The 13,483-nt window shown below is 50.5% G+C and overlaps 1 protein-coding gene across 1 annotated transcript in view; it reads left to right on the top strand.

The window, feature by feature from the left end:
- Positions 1–12,333: 12,333 nt before the first annotated feature.
- CCDC177 (coiled-coil domain containing 177) overlaps positions 12,334–13,483 on the top strand; it is a 2,128-nt gene continuing 978 nt past the window's right edge. Inside the window, exon 1 of the mRNA XM_004681745.1 lies at positions 12,334–13,481. Within this exon, the coding sequence (XP_004681802.1) occupies positions 12,334–13,481 (1,148 nt within the window). The remainder of the gene's footprint in view (positions 13,482–13,483) is intronic.

The raw sequence follows: 13,483 nt of genomic DNA on the forward strand, positions 1-13,483 counted from the left end.
ATAAATAAAATCTTTTAATAAAAAAAAGAAAAAGAAAAAAAGAAAGAGCAGCACATTAAATTAAGTGTTGTGCTGCACAAAATGTCGGCCCATATGACCGCACAGGTCTCGTGCCCACAAAGCTGGTCCTGTATAGGGCCGAGGTGTGCTCTGTCCTCACGGCACAGCCCTCTTGGGCTGCTGGCCCTACCGCTTCCTCAGTAAGATTGCACCATGGATGTTCCTCTCCACCCCCCCATGAGCTGACTTGCAAGCAGCTTCAGACCTAGGGCTCAGAGCCAGGCAGTCGGCCACATGCATGCACAGTGCTTTCCCTTTCGCTGCCGTTTACCCAGCACAGTGTGCAAATGTGCTTGAAAAGCATTTATTTAGGCAAAGTATGTCTGTTCTGGCGAGCCATTGTGAGAACTGCTGTAAGGAACATGATTTTCTGTTTGATGTCCAAACATTTTAAAATCTGAGGGCCTTATACCTCATGGGTCAGCCCAGCCCATTTCCAGTCAGATCCCATCTAGAAGGTGTGAGAAGGGTGTTCTCCAGAAACTGGCTCCCCTGTCTAGGGGCAAACCCTGTTGATCAGTCTTTGTACATCTTTGCAGAGATAGTGTAGTTTTGAGCTGATCTGGATTTTAATCCAGTAGCTAGAGGTGGCATATGGGCGATCTGCTGCAAACCAAGCTCACTTCTGCTAAATAACTCAAGACATCAGCAAACATCTTAAAAATGCTATTTCCCCAGTTAAATTATAGCTATCTTAGTAAGAAATACTATGCAGCGATGAAAAGGGAATGAGGAAGCTCATTCTGCGATGATAAAAACACGTTAAGTACTGTATCTCTAAAGTACACTAGTTGAAAAGAGCAAGAAGAACTTGCAGTACACCACTCACAAAGATTCTCACCTCTGATTACCAGCATGGCCCTGATCCTCCAGCCTAGTCAAGAAAAGGAAATGAAAGCAGCCTGGCCCCTTGCTTGGTGATCATTTCCTTTCCTTTTGTGGCTCACAGGCCACCTGTTGGCTGACCTCAGCTATGACTGACGTCAAGTTCTCTTTTTGCCCTGGGCTGAGTGGCTTCTGTTGCCCAGCAACAGAACACCTGCATGCCCTCCCCAGGGTGGCCCAGCGCCCTGGCCTCCAACTGTGCCAAAGCAGGAAGGACAGGCTCTGGGTGTTGCCAGGTGCTCAGGTGGGGAGAAGGGAAGGGTTTCATGGGCACAGGGAGAGAGGAAACCTGTGGGGCTGTGCTCAGGATGGAGTCAGCAGTCATTTTCTATGCATCCCTGAGCAGAAAGAATGCAAGCACTCCTGGAGGGGGCACATTTCTCAGCCGTCATCTTAGGGTGCCTTCCTTGGTGGGCAGGAGGTGCTAGTTCCTGTGGCCAGCAAAAGGGCCAGAGGGGCTGGGCCAGGAGGTTGGGGGTTAGGCCCAGGTAGAACATGGTGGCAGGGAGCTCTGGGTGGGGTGCCTACAGCTGATGGGGTAAGAGGGCAAGGCCCGGGTGAAAGAATGGAAAGGTTCTCTTCTCCTCATGTACCTGACCCGGCTAACTCCCATTGTCTCGGCTTCAGGGTCACTGAAGCCCCCACCCCCGCCTCCAAGTTACACTATTACTCTGCTATGCCCTCTCATTGCCCACTTTTCACTCAGAGCCCTTATCTGGGTGCACCTGTCTCTCCTTCCACCCCATCCAGGAACACCACAAATGCTGAGGCCACACCTGTCTGTCCACCAGCCCGTCCCCGCACCTAGCCCTGAGCCTGAACAGAGTAGGCACTCGAGGACATGGGAGTCGGATGAATGAATAAGTGCACTGAAGAATGGACAAATAGAACGAGGAGGAGGTGGGGGGGCCCTCCAGCTCCTTCTCACTTTGCCTCGACTAGCCTGGCCTCCCTGATCAGAACAGAAGCCTAGGGCCTGCAGGGTGACTGACGTCCCATTTCCTCTGACTGGGCAGAGGAAGCTGGGATTTTCCAAAGAACCCTGTTGTCATTGTTCCAGGTGCATAATGAATAGCAACCAGTCTTCCTCCGGAGAATGAAGTCATTTCCTTGCAATCAACACCAAACCCACAGGAAAGGAGACCAGCATTTATGGTAGTAGACCTACTGTGCACTCGTTTGAGTATCACAGCAGCTCTGCAGAGCAAACATAACGATAATGCACATGAGACCCAGAGGTGATAATTAAATTGTCACATTCATAAAAAGAACAACAGGGCTGAAATGTGGACACATGTGGGGTCCCCGAGCCTACACCAGCCTTTGGTGGAAGATTCAGGAGCCACACTGAGCCCTGAGCACTGCACACATGGCCCATAGCTGCTTCCCTGCTTGCCTCTTAAAGACTGAGGTATACATGGGGAAAGGCTCCCCAAATGAAAGAAAGAAAGGGGTGAATATGAATAGAGAAATGGGACTAAGGCCCTCCCTGGTGGCACAACAGGTTAAAGCACAGCACTATGAAGCTGGCCGCAGACACTGCAGCACAAGTTTGATCCCAGGGAGCTGACCCACATGGCGTGCAGATCCTCTCCTGACCCACCTGCTGCTCCCATCAGCAGTGTATTTCAGTACATCTGCCAGTTCTGCTTCCCACTCTGTCTCTGGTGAATTCTGTCAGCCCCTACACCCCTGGTTTTTACCCCAGTTCTTGTATGCATAAATAAACAAATCTTTAAAAAGAGAGAAAGAGAAATGGGATAAGCGTATTTCCTTTTCTTCCTCAAATCTTGATTGAATATCTATGTCAGATGCAGGGGCTGAGGACAAAATGTGAAATACAGGCCTTTTTCCCATGGAACTCACTATGTAATGGGTGAACCAAAAAAGAAAGTTTGATGTTACAATTCAGCAAGAATAACACTAGGTCATTTATTCTATTTCTGTTAATGTGTGAAATGTGTGAAATTCTCTATTATCAAATGCTTAAAATATATATATCAGACACATGCAGTGGTCAGGGTAAGGCAAAAGCACAGGGAAGAGGTGCCTCACCCATACTGAAGGGCCAATCTGGGAGGGCTTCCCTGAGGAGGTGACATGGGCGCTGAGTTTGTTGCCACAAGAAGGAGCTAAGGAGGCACTGCCCACAAATGGCAAAAAGCAGATGCTGAGTGTGAGACGTGGCTTGCTTAGAGAACTGGAGGGGCAAGGCACTCCTACTGCCAAAACTAGGAACTATTTTCTTCATGCTCCCTTGTGAAATGGTCTCTCAGGTGCATTCAGAGCGCCTGTGTTTCTGAAACGAGAACCACAGCCAAATAAGCAGAGAAGGGGCATCACACAGAAGTGAACAAGCAGAGAAAGCAATGAGTTCCTGTCTCAGAATGTGTCTTCAGTCAATAAAATAATCATCCCTTATACCCAGCTCTATCAAACTGCTGAGCATCAGGGGAATCCTCTGATCTCTGAGAACAAGGGCAAAATAAATAGAGGGTACCATTGCCAAGTAGAGCAGAGAATCTAAAATCCAAGTTAGAGACAGGGTATGTATGTGCAAAGATAATCAAGCCCCCCAAAAGTTCAGATTTGCTCATGATTTCATCCAAATGTAGCAATAATATTAACAACCTTTCTGTTAGTGAGGGTTTCTGTGTACCGGGTACCTGGGTTCTCTCTGCTGTATGCTGAACATATGTCACCTCACTTAATTCTCAAAGACAACCTTGTAAGGGAGATATTACTCTAACCATTTTATTTATGAACAAATGGCAGTTCAGGAGGTTGAGTAACTCTCCTAGAGTCACCCAGCCAGGACATAAACACACTGAAATTTGAATCCAGGTTTGTGGACACTGAAGCTTATGCTCTTAGTGCCTGGGCTAGACACCCGATGGGTCTGGCCACTACACAGGCCTGAAGAGGAACCCATCATCTTTGCCCAAAATTTGTTCCTCTTCTTTTTCCAATGGCATTTCCCTTCACCCGATTCCCCTATTCAGTTGTACAAGTCAGAAACCTAAGAACTTTCACCTCATACTTAACTATTCCTCCATTTTGGTGACTCCCATGAACATCACGCTCCCTGGTGGTTCGTGATTAGGACTCAACGCTCTCTCATCAACGGTCTTTGACCTTCTTCTATCCTCCCTGTTCTCACTGCTGCTGCCTGAGCTCAGCGTGGTCTGATTAGAACGTTCTCCATCAGTTCCTCTCCTTCAAAGAACCTGGATGACCGACTTATAACTCTCCCCCATGACAGACTCCATGATGACAGAGCTTCCTCATGTAATCCCAGCGCTGCACACAGCTGGCACTTAGCATCTGAATGACACCATGAGCTGCACTGTCTCCCCTCAAAACTCATTAGTGGTTGTCCCAACTCCTAGTACCTCAGAATGTGAAGGACATCAGGCCTTTGGGGAGGTGATTTAGTCAGAGCAGGGGCCTCATGGTGGCCCCAATTCAACACAAGGGTGTCTCTATAAGGCGATGAGGGTGGAGGGGACACAGGGGGATGCATGAGGACACAGTGGCGAGATGGCCATCTACAAGTCAAAGGAAGGAACCTACTGATGCCACCATCTTGGGCTTCCAGCCTCCAGAATTGTGAGACAATGAATTTCTGTAGGTGACGTCACTCTATCTCCCCAGTGTTTTCTTACAGCAGCCCTAGCAAATGAACACATTCAGGGAAGGAAATCAGACTCATCATGGGATAGTAAGTGGCAATTACTAATTAGTAATAGTTAATAATGAACTCATTAATAATGCAGTCACCACACTCCACCTTGTGACCGCTTGTTTATATGTTTAGCAACTCTTATTAGTGATTTAACCCTTGGATTATTTACCTTCCTGTTCTTCCAACTGGCTTCCTGGCAAGAGCCCTATCAGTATTCCTGACTTCCTAGCTAAGCATTTTTATTTAAAGATTTATTTACTTATGCTTACAGAACTGGGGTACAGCCCAGAGGTGCAGTGGTGGTGAGAGGCTTCACCAGAGTCAGAGTGGGGAGCAGAACAGGCAGATTGACAATGTACACTGCTGAGGGGAGCAGTGGGTGGGTCAGGAGAGGTCTGCCACACCATGTGGGTCACTTCTGGGGCCGGGGATTGAACTCGTGTTACAGTGGCTTCGGAAAGCTTCATAATGCGGCGCTTTAACCTGTTGTGCCACCAGGGAGAGCCAGCTAAGCATTTTTTAAATAAAGTTTCCAATGCATTCTTTGTTGCTCTTGTATGAGAGAGTAATGCATTTTGATAAGTAAAAAGGAGTCTAAAAGCAGATTCCAGATCCCCAAAAAAAACAAAAGAACGGGCCACCACCTCCACAAATGGAACATGATTGAACTTTGAACATCCACATACAAACATCAGGAGGGCCGTTCTAAGACAATACAGGGGCAGTGGTGGACAGTGTTTGAAGTTAAGATTTCCATTAAGTATAAAAGGAGTGTGAGTTAAGTGTGTGTGCACTCATAGATAGTTGGGGAAGAGGCCTGTGGGAAACAGGAGCTACAACTTCAGTGTAGCTCCTTTGCATGTGGAAGGGGCCTGAGACACTGTGCAGACAGAGGGCTTGCAACCAACAACACCAGACAACCCAGCCAACAAGGCAGGGAGACTGGACTCGCTGAAGCAACAGCCACACTGTCTCGCAGAACCATTAACATTTCATAGACAACATGCCCTTGGGGTGGCACCCCCAGTGCCGGCATCCTCAGGAATGAGGATACTTGTCCAGTGTCATACAAAAGGTCTGTGGCTGGAATGGGGCATGGCCCCTGCTAGAAGTCAGAGGAAGCCCCATCGGATTTACTTGCTGACACACCTGCATTGTTTACTGCGGGTTGTTCTTTTCTGTCCCACGGGACAGTTCTCAAACACAAGCATCACCTGCTTAAGATACTTAACTCTGAAGATTCAGCAGAGGCTTCGTGGTTCAAAATATTTTGTGGAGGTCCGTTTCACGGTGCCTGCAGTGGGAAAAATAGCACTAAGCCTCTACCCCTCTCAGAAGCAGTAGCAGGAGGGTCTCTATGTGCCCCACCCTATGCAACTATGAGCAGAAACATATGTGGCCTGTCCCCCCACAGACTGTAAGTCTGGCCTCCTACACACCATGCTGCAAGCAAACAGGTGGTCTTTGGAGGACTGTTTTACTACGGGTGACTTTTCCCTTCCTTTTTTCCTGTATTTTCTAATTTCCCACTCTGAAGAACATAGATTATTTCAATAAAGTATGAGAGAGCATTCTACCTTTAACAAATGTGACCTTTCAGCTGATGGTTTGTGTCCTAAACAGCATACAGAAACCATATATACAAATGACTTGATACAAAGAGATATTAAGCTAAAAAAGGAGAGTGAATATAAACACATAAAGTTAACTCTCAAGTGTTCTCTAAGCTGAGAGTACTCAGGAGAGACATCTTGGAAACGGAGCTCGTTCCTCAAAGTTGAGATTCAGGTCTCCCTGGAGAAGATGTAGCAGCCCATTGAGTCACACAACAGGTGTCCATAGCTGCAGAGTGAGAGGGAAACAATCTTCCTGGGTCCAGGTGAGATATTGCTGGTGAGGGAGTTGGCGTACTATAGGCACAGGAAGGTGTGGGAAGGCGGTGACAATAGCTGGGCCAGGACTGTGAGGTCACCAAGGGGCTGCCCTAGGATGTAGAGGTAGCAGGGCACTACAGGGTGACCCACAAACCCACATCACTCATCACAGGGCCAGAACTAGAGCAAGCCCCTTCCTCCTGCGGCGTCCCTCAAGCGCCCTCTACCGGCTAACTTTAACATCGTCTCTCTGGTAGCAAGCACTTGACCGTCGAAGGTCCCAAGCAGGCTCTAAGCGAATTCAGAGGGGCAAGGCAGTACGTTGATAACTAGCACAGGTTATCATCAGTCATTAGAACGGGAATTAGAAATGTTTAGGGGTGAAGAGTCCGATAGCAAATATTTTCAGCTTTGTCATTTACAGAGACTGTCCAACCACTTAGTCCTGCCACCCCCTGCCAAAAGAACCGTCTAGACCTTATGGACCATTTGCAAAAACTTGACTTACAAAATAGTCTGTGGATTTGGTCACAGATCATTATTTACCAACTATTTATATAGGGCTTTGGAATGAATACTCTGTATTCTGCAAATAGGATTGTGTTGAGAAGAAAGGAAGAAAAGGAGCACACAAGCCCAGGGCCGAGGTGGTAGTGGTCAGGTGGTGGGGCTGAGAAAAAGGAATTTCAGTGGAGACAACAGTATCTGCATTGCGTTATGGGTTTTGTTTTTGGTCTAAATTAAGTGAGTGCTATGGACTGAATGTTTGTCTCCCACACCCTCCCCCCACCCCATTTATGTGTTGAAACCCTAACCCCCAAGGGGATGATATTTAGTGATGGGGCCTTTGGGGGGTAATTAGGTCACGAGCTGATGACTTCATGATGGGATTAGTGTCCTTATAGGAATTTCTTTTAAACTCTTATGAGGTTCTTCTCTCATGTGGGTAGACAACAAGACAGCCGTCTACAAGCCAGGAAGCTGCTTCTCACCAGACATCGTATCTGCTTAGACCTTGGTCTCCAATTTCCCAGCGTCTAGGACTGTGAGAAATAAATGTTTGTCCAATGTTGTTGGACTCAGTGCATGATAATTTTACCACAGTCTAAACTAAGACAGTGAACTCTGATATTAAATTGACCTAACAGAGCACTTTAAATTATTATCCACAAGAGTCTGCAAGGTAAAATAACAGTCTGTGTTGTGTCTGCCTCTTTTGAGGAAGCTGAGACTCAAAAGGACTAAGAAATGTGCCTAAGATCTTACAACCTGGCAGAGTTGGCATCTGAACCATTAGTCTGGCTGAGTTAAGCCCACATTCCTTACCACCATGTCTACGACAGAACTCACAAGGGCCAGGTTGAGGCTCCCAAAAGGAGCTGCTTTCTACTGATTATAATAAAGTTAACACCCCTGATCTTTGGCCAGCAAAGTCCCCAGCCGAAGGAATGAGTACTTAACCTGAGGAAGCCCCATGTCCTGCGATTATCCCAGGTACTTCAAGGCAAAAGGTGAGCGGTACCTGACTATTCAGTGGCAACCTCCTGATCATCAAGCTGGCTCTGCTGACCTGACTAGCTAGGCCACTGTCTTATTCCAGGGTTCTTTCTCTTTCCATGGCTTCCCCAGATGAAGAATTATTCTTAATTAAGGGTACTACATTTGTGGGGTTCCTCCCACAAAAACTTGCACTTATCACAGATGTTTTCTTATTGAATCTGAACACGTCTTCAAGATGAGGTTTATCAAAATAAATGGTCACTATTTTATCAATGTTTTTTTGTCAATAAATTGGCCTCGGTATGCTGCATTAAGTTTTCCATACCCTGAGAACCTCTCTGAAATGTTCTTATTACTGTTCTTATTTAATGGCAAAGATGACAATTATGTAGCAGAAATTATTAATCTTTGAAGTAAGTGATTTAATGAGACTATATGTAAGAAGGGGGAAGCTGAGGTTTAGAGAGGTTGATTTCCCCACTCCACTTATACCCCTCTGAATCACACATCTAGATGTTTAATTCCACAAGGGACTCAATTCAGGATCAGAGAAAGCCAGGCCAAATCTCAGCCTCACCTCTTACAAGTCATCAGACCAACTGCTCCTTTTCTCTGTGGAGAGCAATGCATGGCATTTGGCTGCCTTTCAAAGGTTTTTATTCCAAACTACATCAAAGATGTTTGCTTGGAAGATAGAGATGAAGTCTCCCTATAGGTCAGAGGGAAGCTTTATCTTGCACCCAGGGTCATAAACATCATATTGCCCTTTGGAGAAAAGTCTGATCAGGCTTTCTAGTAGCTTCTTCTAAAAGATTAGGGTCACTCAGCTACTCACTATATGTGTTCTGCCTTTCTGGACCACCTCTTCTTTGACTCATGGCCAACAAAAACACAAACCTCATGCTGACTGCTATACAGTGAGTAACAAAGTCTTTTATTTCTGATCCAGGACTTTCTTGTCTTCTTCCATCATCTATGAAACTGTGGCAGGCTAATGTGGTATCATGTGCATAGGACACAATCTCAAGCCTTTCACAGTTCTTAACACTCTTATCCAAATATCAGGAGTGAGTAAGTCTCACTTTCTCACCTCCCATTGACCTCAACCCCTGAATTTGGCATCAACCCCACCATAATGCTGATGCTACTCTTACTGATATCACCTCAGACCCTCTTGCTGCTTTTTGGTGTTTATTTGAATCCAGGTGAAGTGTTTTTGAATGCTGAGATCTTAACACTAGGGGGTGCACCCTCTTTGTGAAGGGCTCTACTGGCAGCATCTGCAAGAGCCCACTTTGCCGCCTGTCCTCATTGGTGGTCTCTTTTATGGACACCTTTTCCCTTAGCAGCTCCAGCAAAGAAAGGTCTACTGACCTCCCCTAATGCCCCACCTGCCCCCCAGCCCGGTTGATCTCACACCAGAAGCTGTTGGTTTTAATAGCCTCATCAATGGTGAGGATTCCCTAAACTCTAGCGCCAACTCAGACCTCTGACACAACTCATCCAGCCACCAGCTGAGCAGCTCCACCTCAAACTCAAGTGGTGGCCAGAGGACCCGTCCTTCCCTGCCCCCCACACGGCCTCATCCTCTCTCCTGGATTCACTCTCTCAGTCTCTGGTACAGCCAGCCACCTTGTTGCTCCAGGAAGTTGTTCCTAGCCTCTACTCTTCCCCACCCCCCAGGTCAAGCTCTGTTCCCCTACTCTCCATTTCAGGAAGCTGCACGCTCCCAGCTCCCACCAGGTCCATTCCTCCTACTATTGTCCCGCTCAGGTCCCAATCCCTCTGGACTTGGGGGACACAGTAACCAGCCAACGAGGCTGCCCACCTCCCTACCTACAGCCCTCCTGAAGACCACACCCCACTGTTGCCAGCGTTACGGTCCTACAACAGAAATAGAGCCAAATCTTGTCATTTTCTGCCTTAAGCCCTTCCCTTGTTCCTCACAGCCTCTGTGATAATGTCAAAGTTATTAACAACTGAGTTCAGCATGCCCTTTAAGGTTATGTCTTGCCACCCTGAAGCAGTCCCCCAAGTTCTCTTCCCTCTTATGACCACTGCCACTCAAAATGGGGAAAGAGGTGGGGAGAGGGGTCTCAGAATCACTCATTAAGTGGCCCTAACTGGTTTTCATTTGTTTTATCTGGAACCAGGAAGCACTAAAATGTTGCATGAAACACTAGTCAACTATCATCTATCTCTCTGTCTGCCTCAAACCTACCTATTCTTGGTTTTTCTTTAAAAAAAATAAAACCATAGGGCCCTCCCTGGTGGCGCAGCAGGTTAAAGCACAGCACTAAGAAGCTAAAGCCACTTCAGCGTAAGTTTGATCCCCGCCCCAGAGGAGACCCACATGGCCCAGCAGACCTCTCCTGACCTGCTCAGCAGTGTACGTGTCAGTTGGCCTGTTCTGTTCCCCACTTTGTCGCTGGTGAAGCCTCTCACTGCCCCTGCACCTCTGGCCTGTACCCCAGTTCTATATATGCATAAATAAATAAATCTTAAAAAAAAAAAGATAAAAAAAGGGGGTAGTTTCCCTAGTGGTGCAAGGGTTGAAGTCTCAGAGCTACCAAGCTATCTCCAGCCACTGCCTCCCAGTTCCATCCCTGGTCAAGGAGCTGACCCACTTGTGACACAACAGACCTCTCCTATCTCCCATTACTCCCCTCAGCAGAGTATTTCAGTAGATCTGCCTGTTCTGCTCCCCACTCTGTCTCTGGTGAATCCTCTCACCGCCCCTGCGCCTCTGGCCTGTACCCCAGTTCTGTGTGCATAAATAAATAATTCTTTTTAAAAAATAAAACCACAATTTTGATCGGGAGCCATATTTCTACCCAATTATTCGCTATCGAGTTTGTTTCTGGGGTGCTTCGAGAAACAGCAAGAGCTGTTCCTTAATTCTACCCAGCTAAGGTGCCGAAAGAATAGGGATTTTTAGTAAGACTACTTCGTATGTAAAGCATACACACATTTAATATAGAATTTCAAGTCTCCTTCACCCTCTAAGGAAACAAACCAATACCCTTGAGTGTCCACCAGGAGGCGCCGTGGGCATCGAAAGACCTGCGGTACCTTCACGGCTGGAGAGGCGGCGTTGGATACTGCAGCGATGGAACCCGGCTGCTTCCTTTTATAAAAATCACTGTGAGGGAAGAGCAGAGTTGCGTTATTTTAGGGAGACCTTGACGCACTCCCCCTCCCGCGTGTAGGTAGCGTCTGGGGTGTGCACTGGCCCATGGAGAGACGCTGGCGGCGCCTGCGGCGGTAGCTGAAGCTCCTTTCGCGGCTGCAGCCGGCATTAACCCGACCACGCCGGCGTGAGCACTGAAAAGGCTCCACGGAGAGCGGCGACTGCGAACAAAAGCCCTCCGCGCGGGGCCGGCGCTCCGGACGTGCGGTGAGTGAGCCAGCCCTGGGACCCGGAGCGTCCAGCACTGGCCTGGCCCTGTTCCCTGAGCTCCAGGAGCCCATCTCGCTGGGATATAGTGGGGGGACTTCGAGGGCAGCCGGAGGTCGGTGTCCGAGCCTAGGCTGGATGCACGGTGTCTTTAGCACACTCAGACTCGGAGGGGTCGGGAGCATCTGGGAAAACCCAGACACCTTCTCCATCCCCAGCAAACACCCGGCGGTGGGGGTTGGGGCTGGGTTCGGAAGGCGTGCAGTTCCTAGTAAGCCCTGCCCAAGAGGCAGGATGGAGAATCCATCACCCCTCCCCGAGAGGCCTTTTGGGGATGAGGCATTTCTCTCGGCCCTTCCTTCATTCCTGGCCAGAGTCTCGGCGGCCAGCGGGGAATCAACCATCTACTTCTTCCCCAAGCAAATGGGGGCTACTGCAGCAATGTGCCTTGGGGATGAACGGCCTCTCCCTTTTTTGTTCCCACAAAGCTGCATCCCAGGTCACCCGCCTAAGCTACAAACAAATACCCTAATCCTCCCGGGAATCCTCCAGCGCCTCCCCAGTCGGCTACTGCCTGCACCTCGATCTTTTCTTCTTAACTTGCAGCTGGAAGGAATTGCAACTAGCGGGCGAGACGCCCGGGGGGAGCTTGGCCGAAGGCCTCGGTCCTGCGCTTCCATAGGGAATTTAAGGGGTTTAGCGAGATGAAGGCTGCTCTTTTTACACCAGTAAACACCTCCCCCACTACCCCCCATGGATTTTTAGGGCATCGGTATTATGATTTACTTTGCACCAGGCCTCTGAGCCTAATCCTAAAGCGGATTAAGTTGGGAGAAGGTGAATAAGAATGGGGGCGGGGAGAAAGGCTTTCAAATGTATTCCTCACTGTCCCTCCCTCGTCCTCCGCAGAGACTCGACATAAAGACCCAGCCATGGTGGATCCCGTCCCTCAAGAGGAGAAAGCGGGAGAGGAGCCCGGTGGCTCGGGAGGGGAAGGTGCCGCCGCATCGGTGCCCCCCGATGCCCAGGGTGCCCAGCAGCCTGCAGCTGCCTCGGCCTCGGCGGCGGTGCCCCGCAAGGCTGAAGTCCCATGCTCCGCGGAAGGCGGGAGGCGGGAGCAGTCCCCGATGCTGCACCTCGACCTCTTCAACTTCGACTGTCCGGAGGCCGAGGGCAGCCGCTACGTGCTGACCAGCCCCCGCTCGCTGGAGGCCTGCGCCCGCTGCGCCGTCAAGCCGGTGGAGCTGCTGCCCCGGGCCCTGGCAGACTTGGTGCGCGAGGCACCCGGCCGCTCCATGAGAGTGGCCACCGGCCTGTACGAGGCCTACGAGGCCGAGCGACGCGCCAAGCTGCAGCAGTGCCGGGCCGAACGCGAGCGCATCGTGCGCGAGGAGAAGCGGCGCCTCTTCACGCCGCTGGGCCCCCCGGCCACGGCGGCCTCGGCTTCTAGCGCGGGCGGCAGCAGCAGCAGCTGCAGCAGCGCCAGCCTCCCCGCCTCGCCCGGGCGCCGCGCGACCCGCAAGGCCTCCTCCAGCCCCTCCCCAGCCCGGACCCAGCCTCCGCCCCCGGGCTCGCGCGGGGGTCGCAAGAGCCACTCGCTGGACTCGCTGTCCCGCCGGCGTGAGGGCGCCCTCAGTTCTGAGTCGGGCGCGTCGTCCTCCTCCTGGTCGTCCCGGGGCTCGGCCAGGAACAGCTACCCCGCCGGGTCCGCGTCCTCCGCCCCCAACCCTGTGGGCCGCCCGTCCGCCCTGGCCCTCGTCCCGATCGCCAGTCGGAGCTTCAGCCTGGGCGACCTGAGCCACTCGCCGCAGACCGCGCAGCACGTGGAGCGCATCGTGCGCCAAGTGCGCGCCGAGCGCGGCCTGCGCGGGGTGCCGGAGCGCGACCGCAAGATCGCCGCGCTGATGCTGGCGCGGCACCAGGAGGAGCGCCTGCTGCTGGAGCAGCGCGCCGCGGCCCACGGCCAGTGGGAGCAACAACGCCTGCGCGCCGAGCAGCGGCGGGAGCGCGAGGAGCGCGAGAAGCAGCGCGCTCTGGAGAAGGGGCGCCGGGCCTGGGCCGCGCAGGTGGAGGAGCGGCGCG

This window comes from Condylura cristata, unplaced genomic scaffold (assembly GCF_000260355.1).
Source record: "Condylura cristata isolate star-nosed mole 26May11 unplaced genomic scaffold, ConCri1.0 scaffold00013, whole genome shotgun sequence".
NCBI classification, from domain to species: Eukaryota; Metazoa; Chordata; class Mammalia; order Eulipotyphla; family Talpidae; genus Condylura; species Condylura cristata.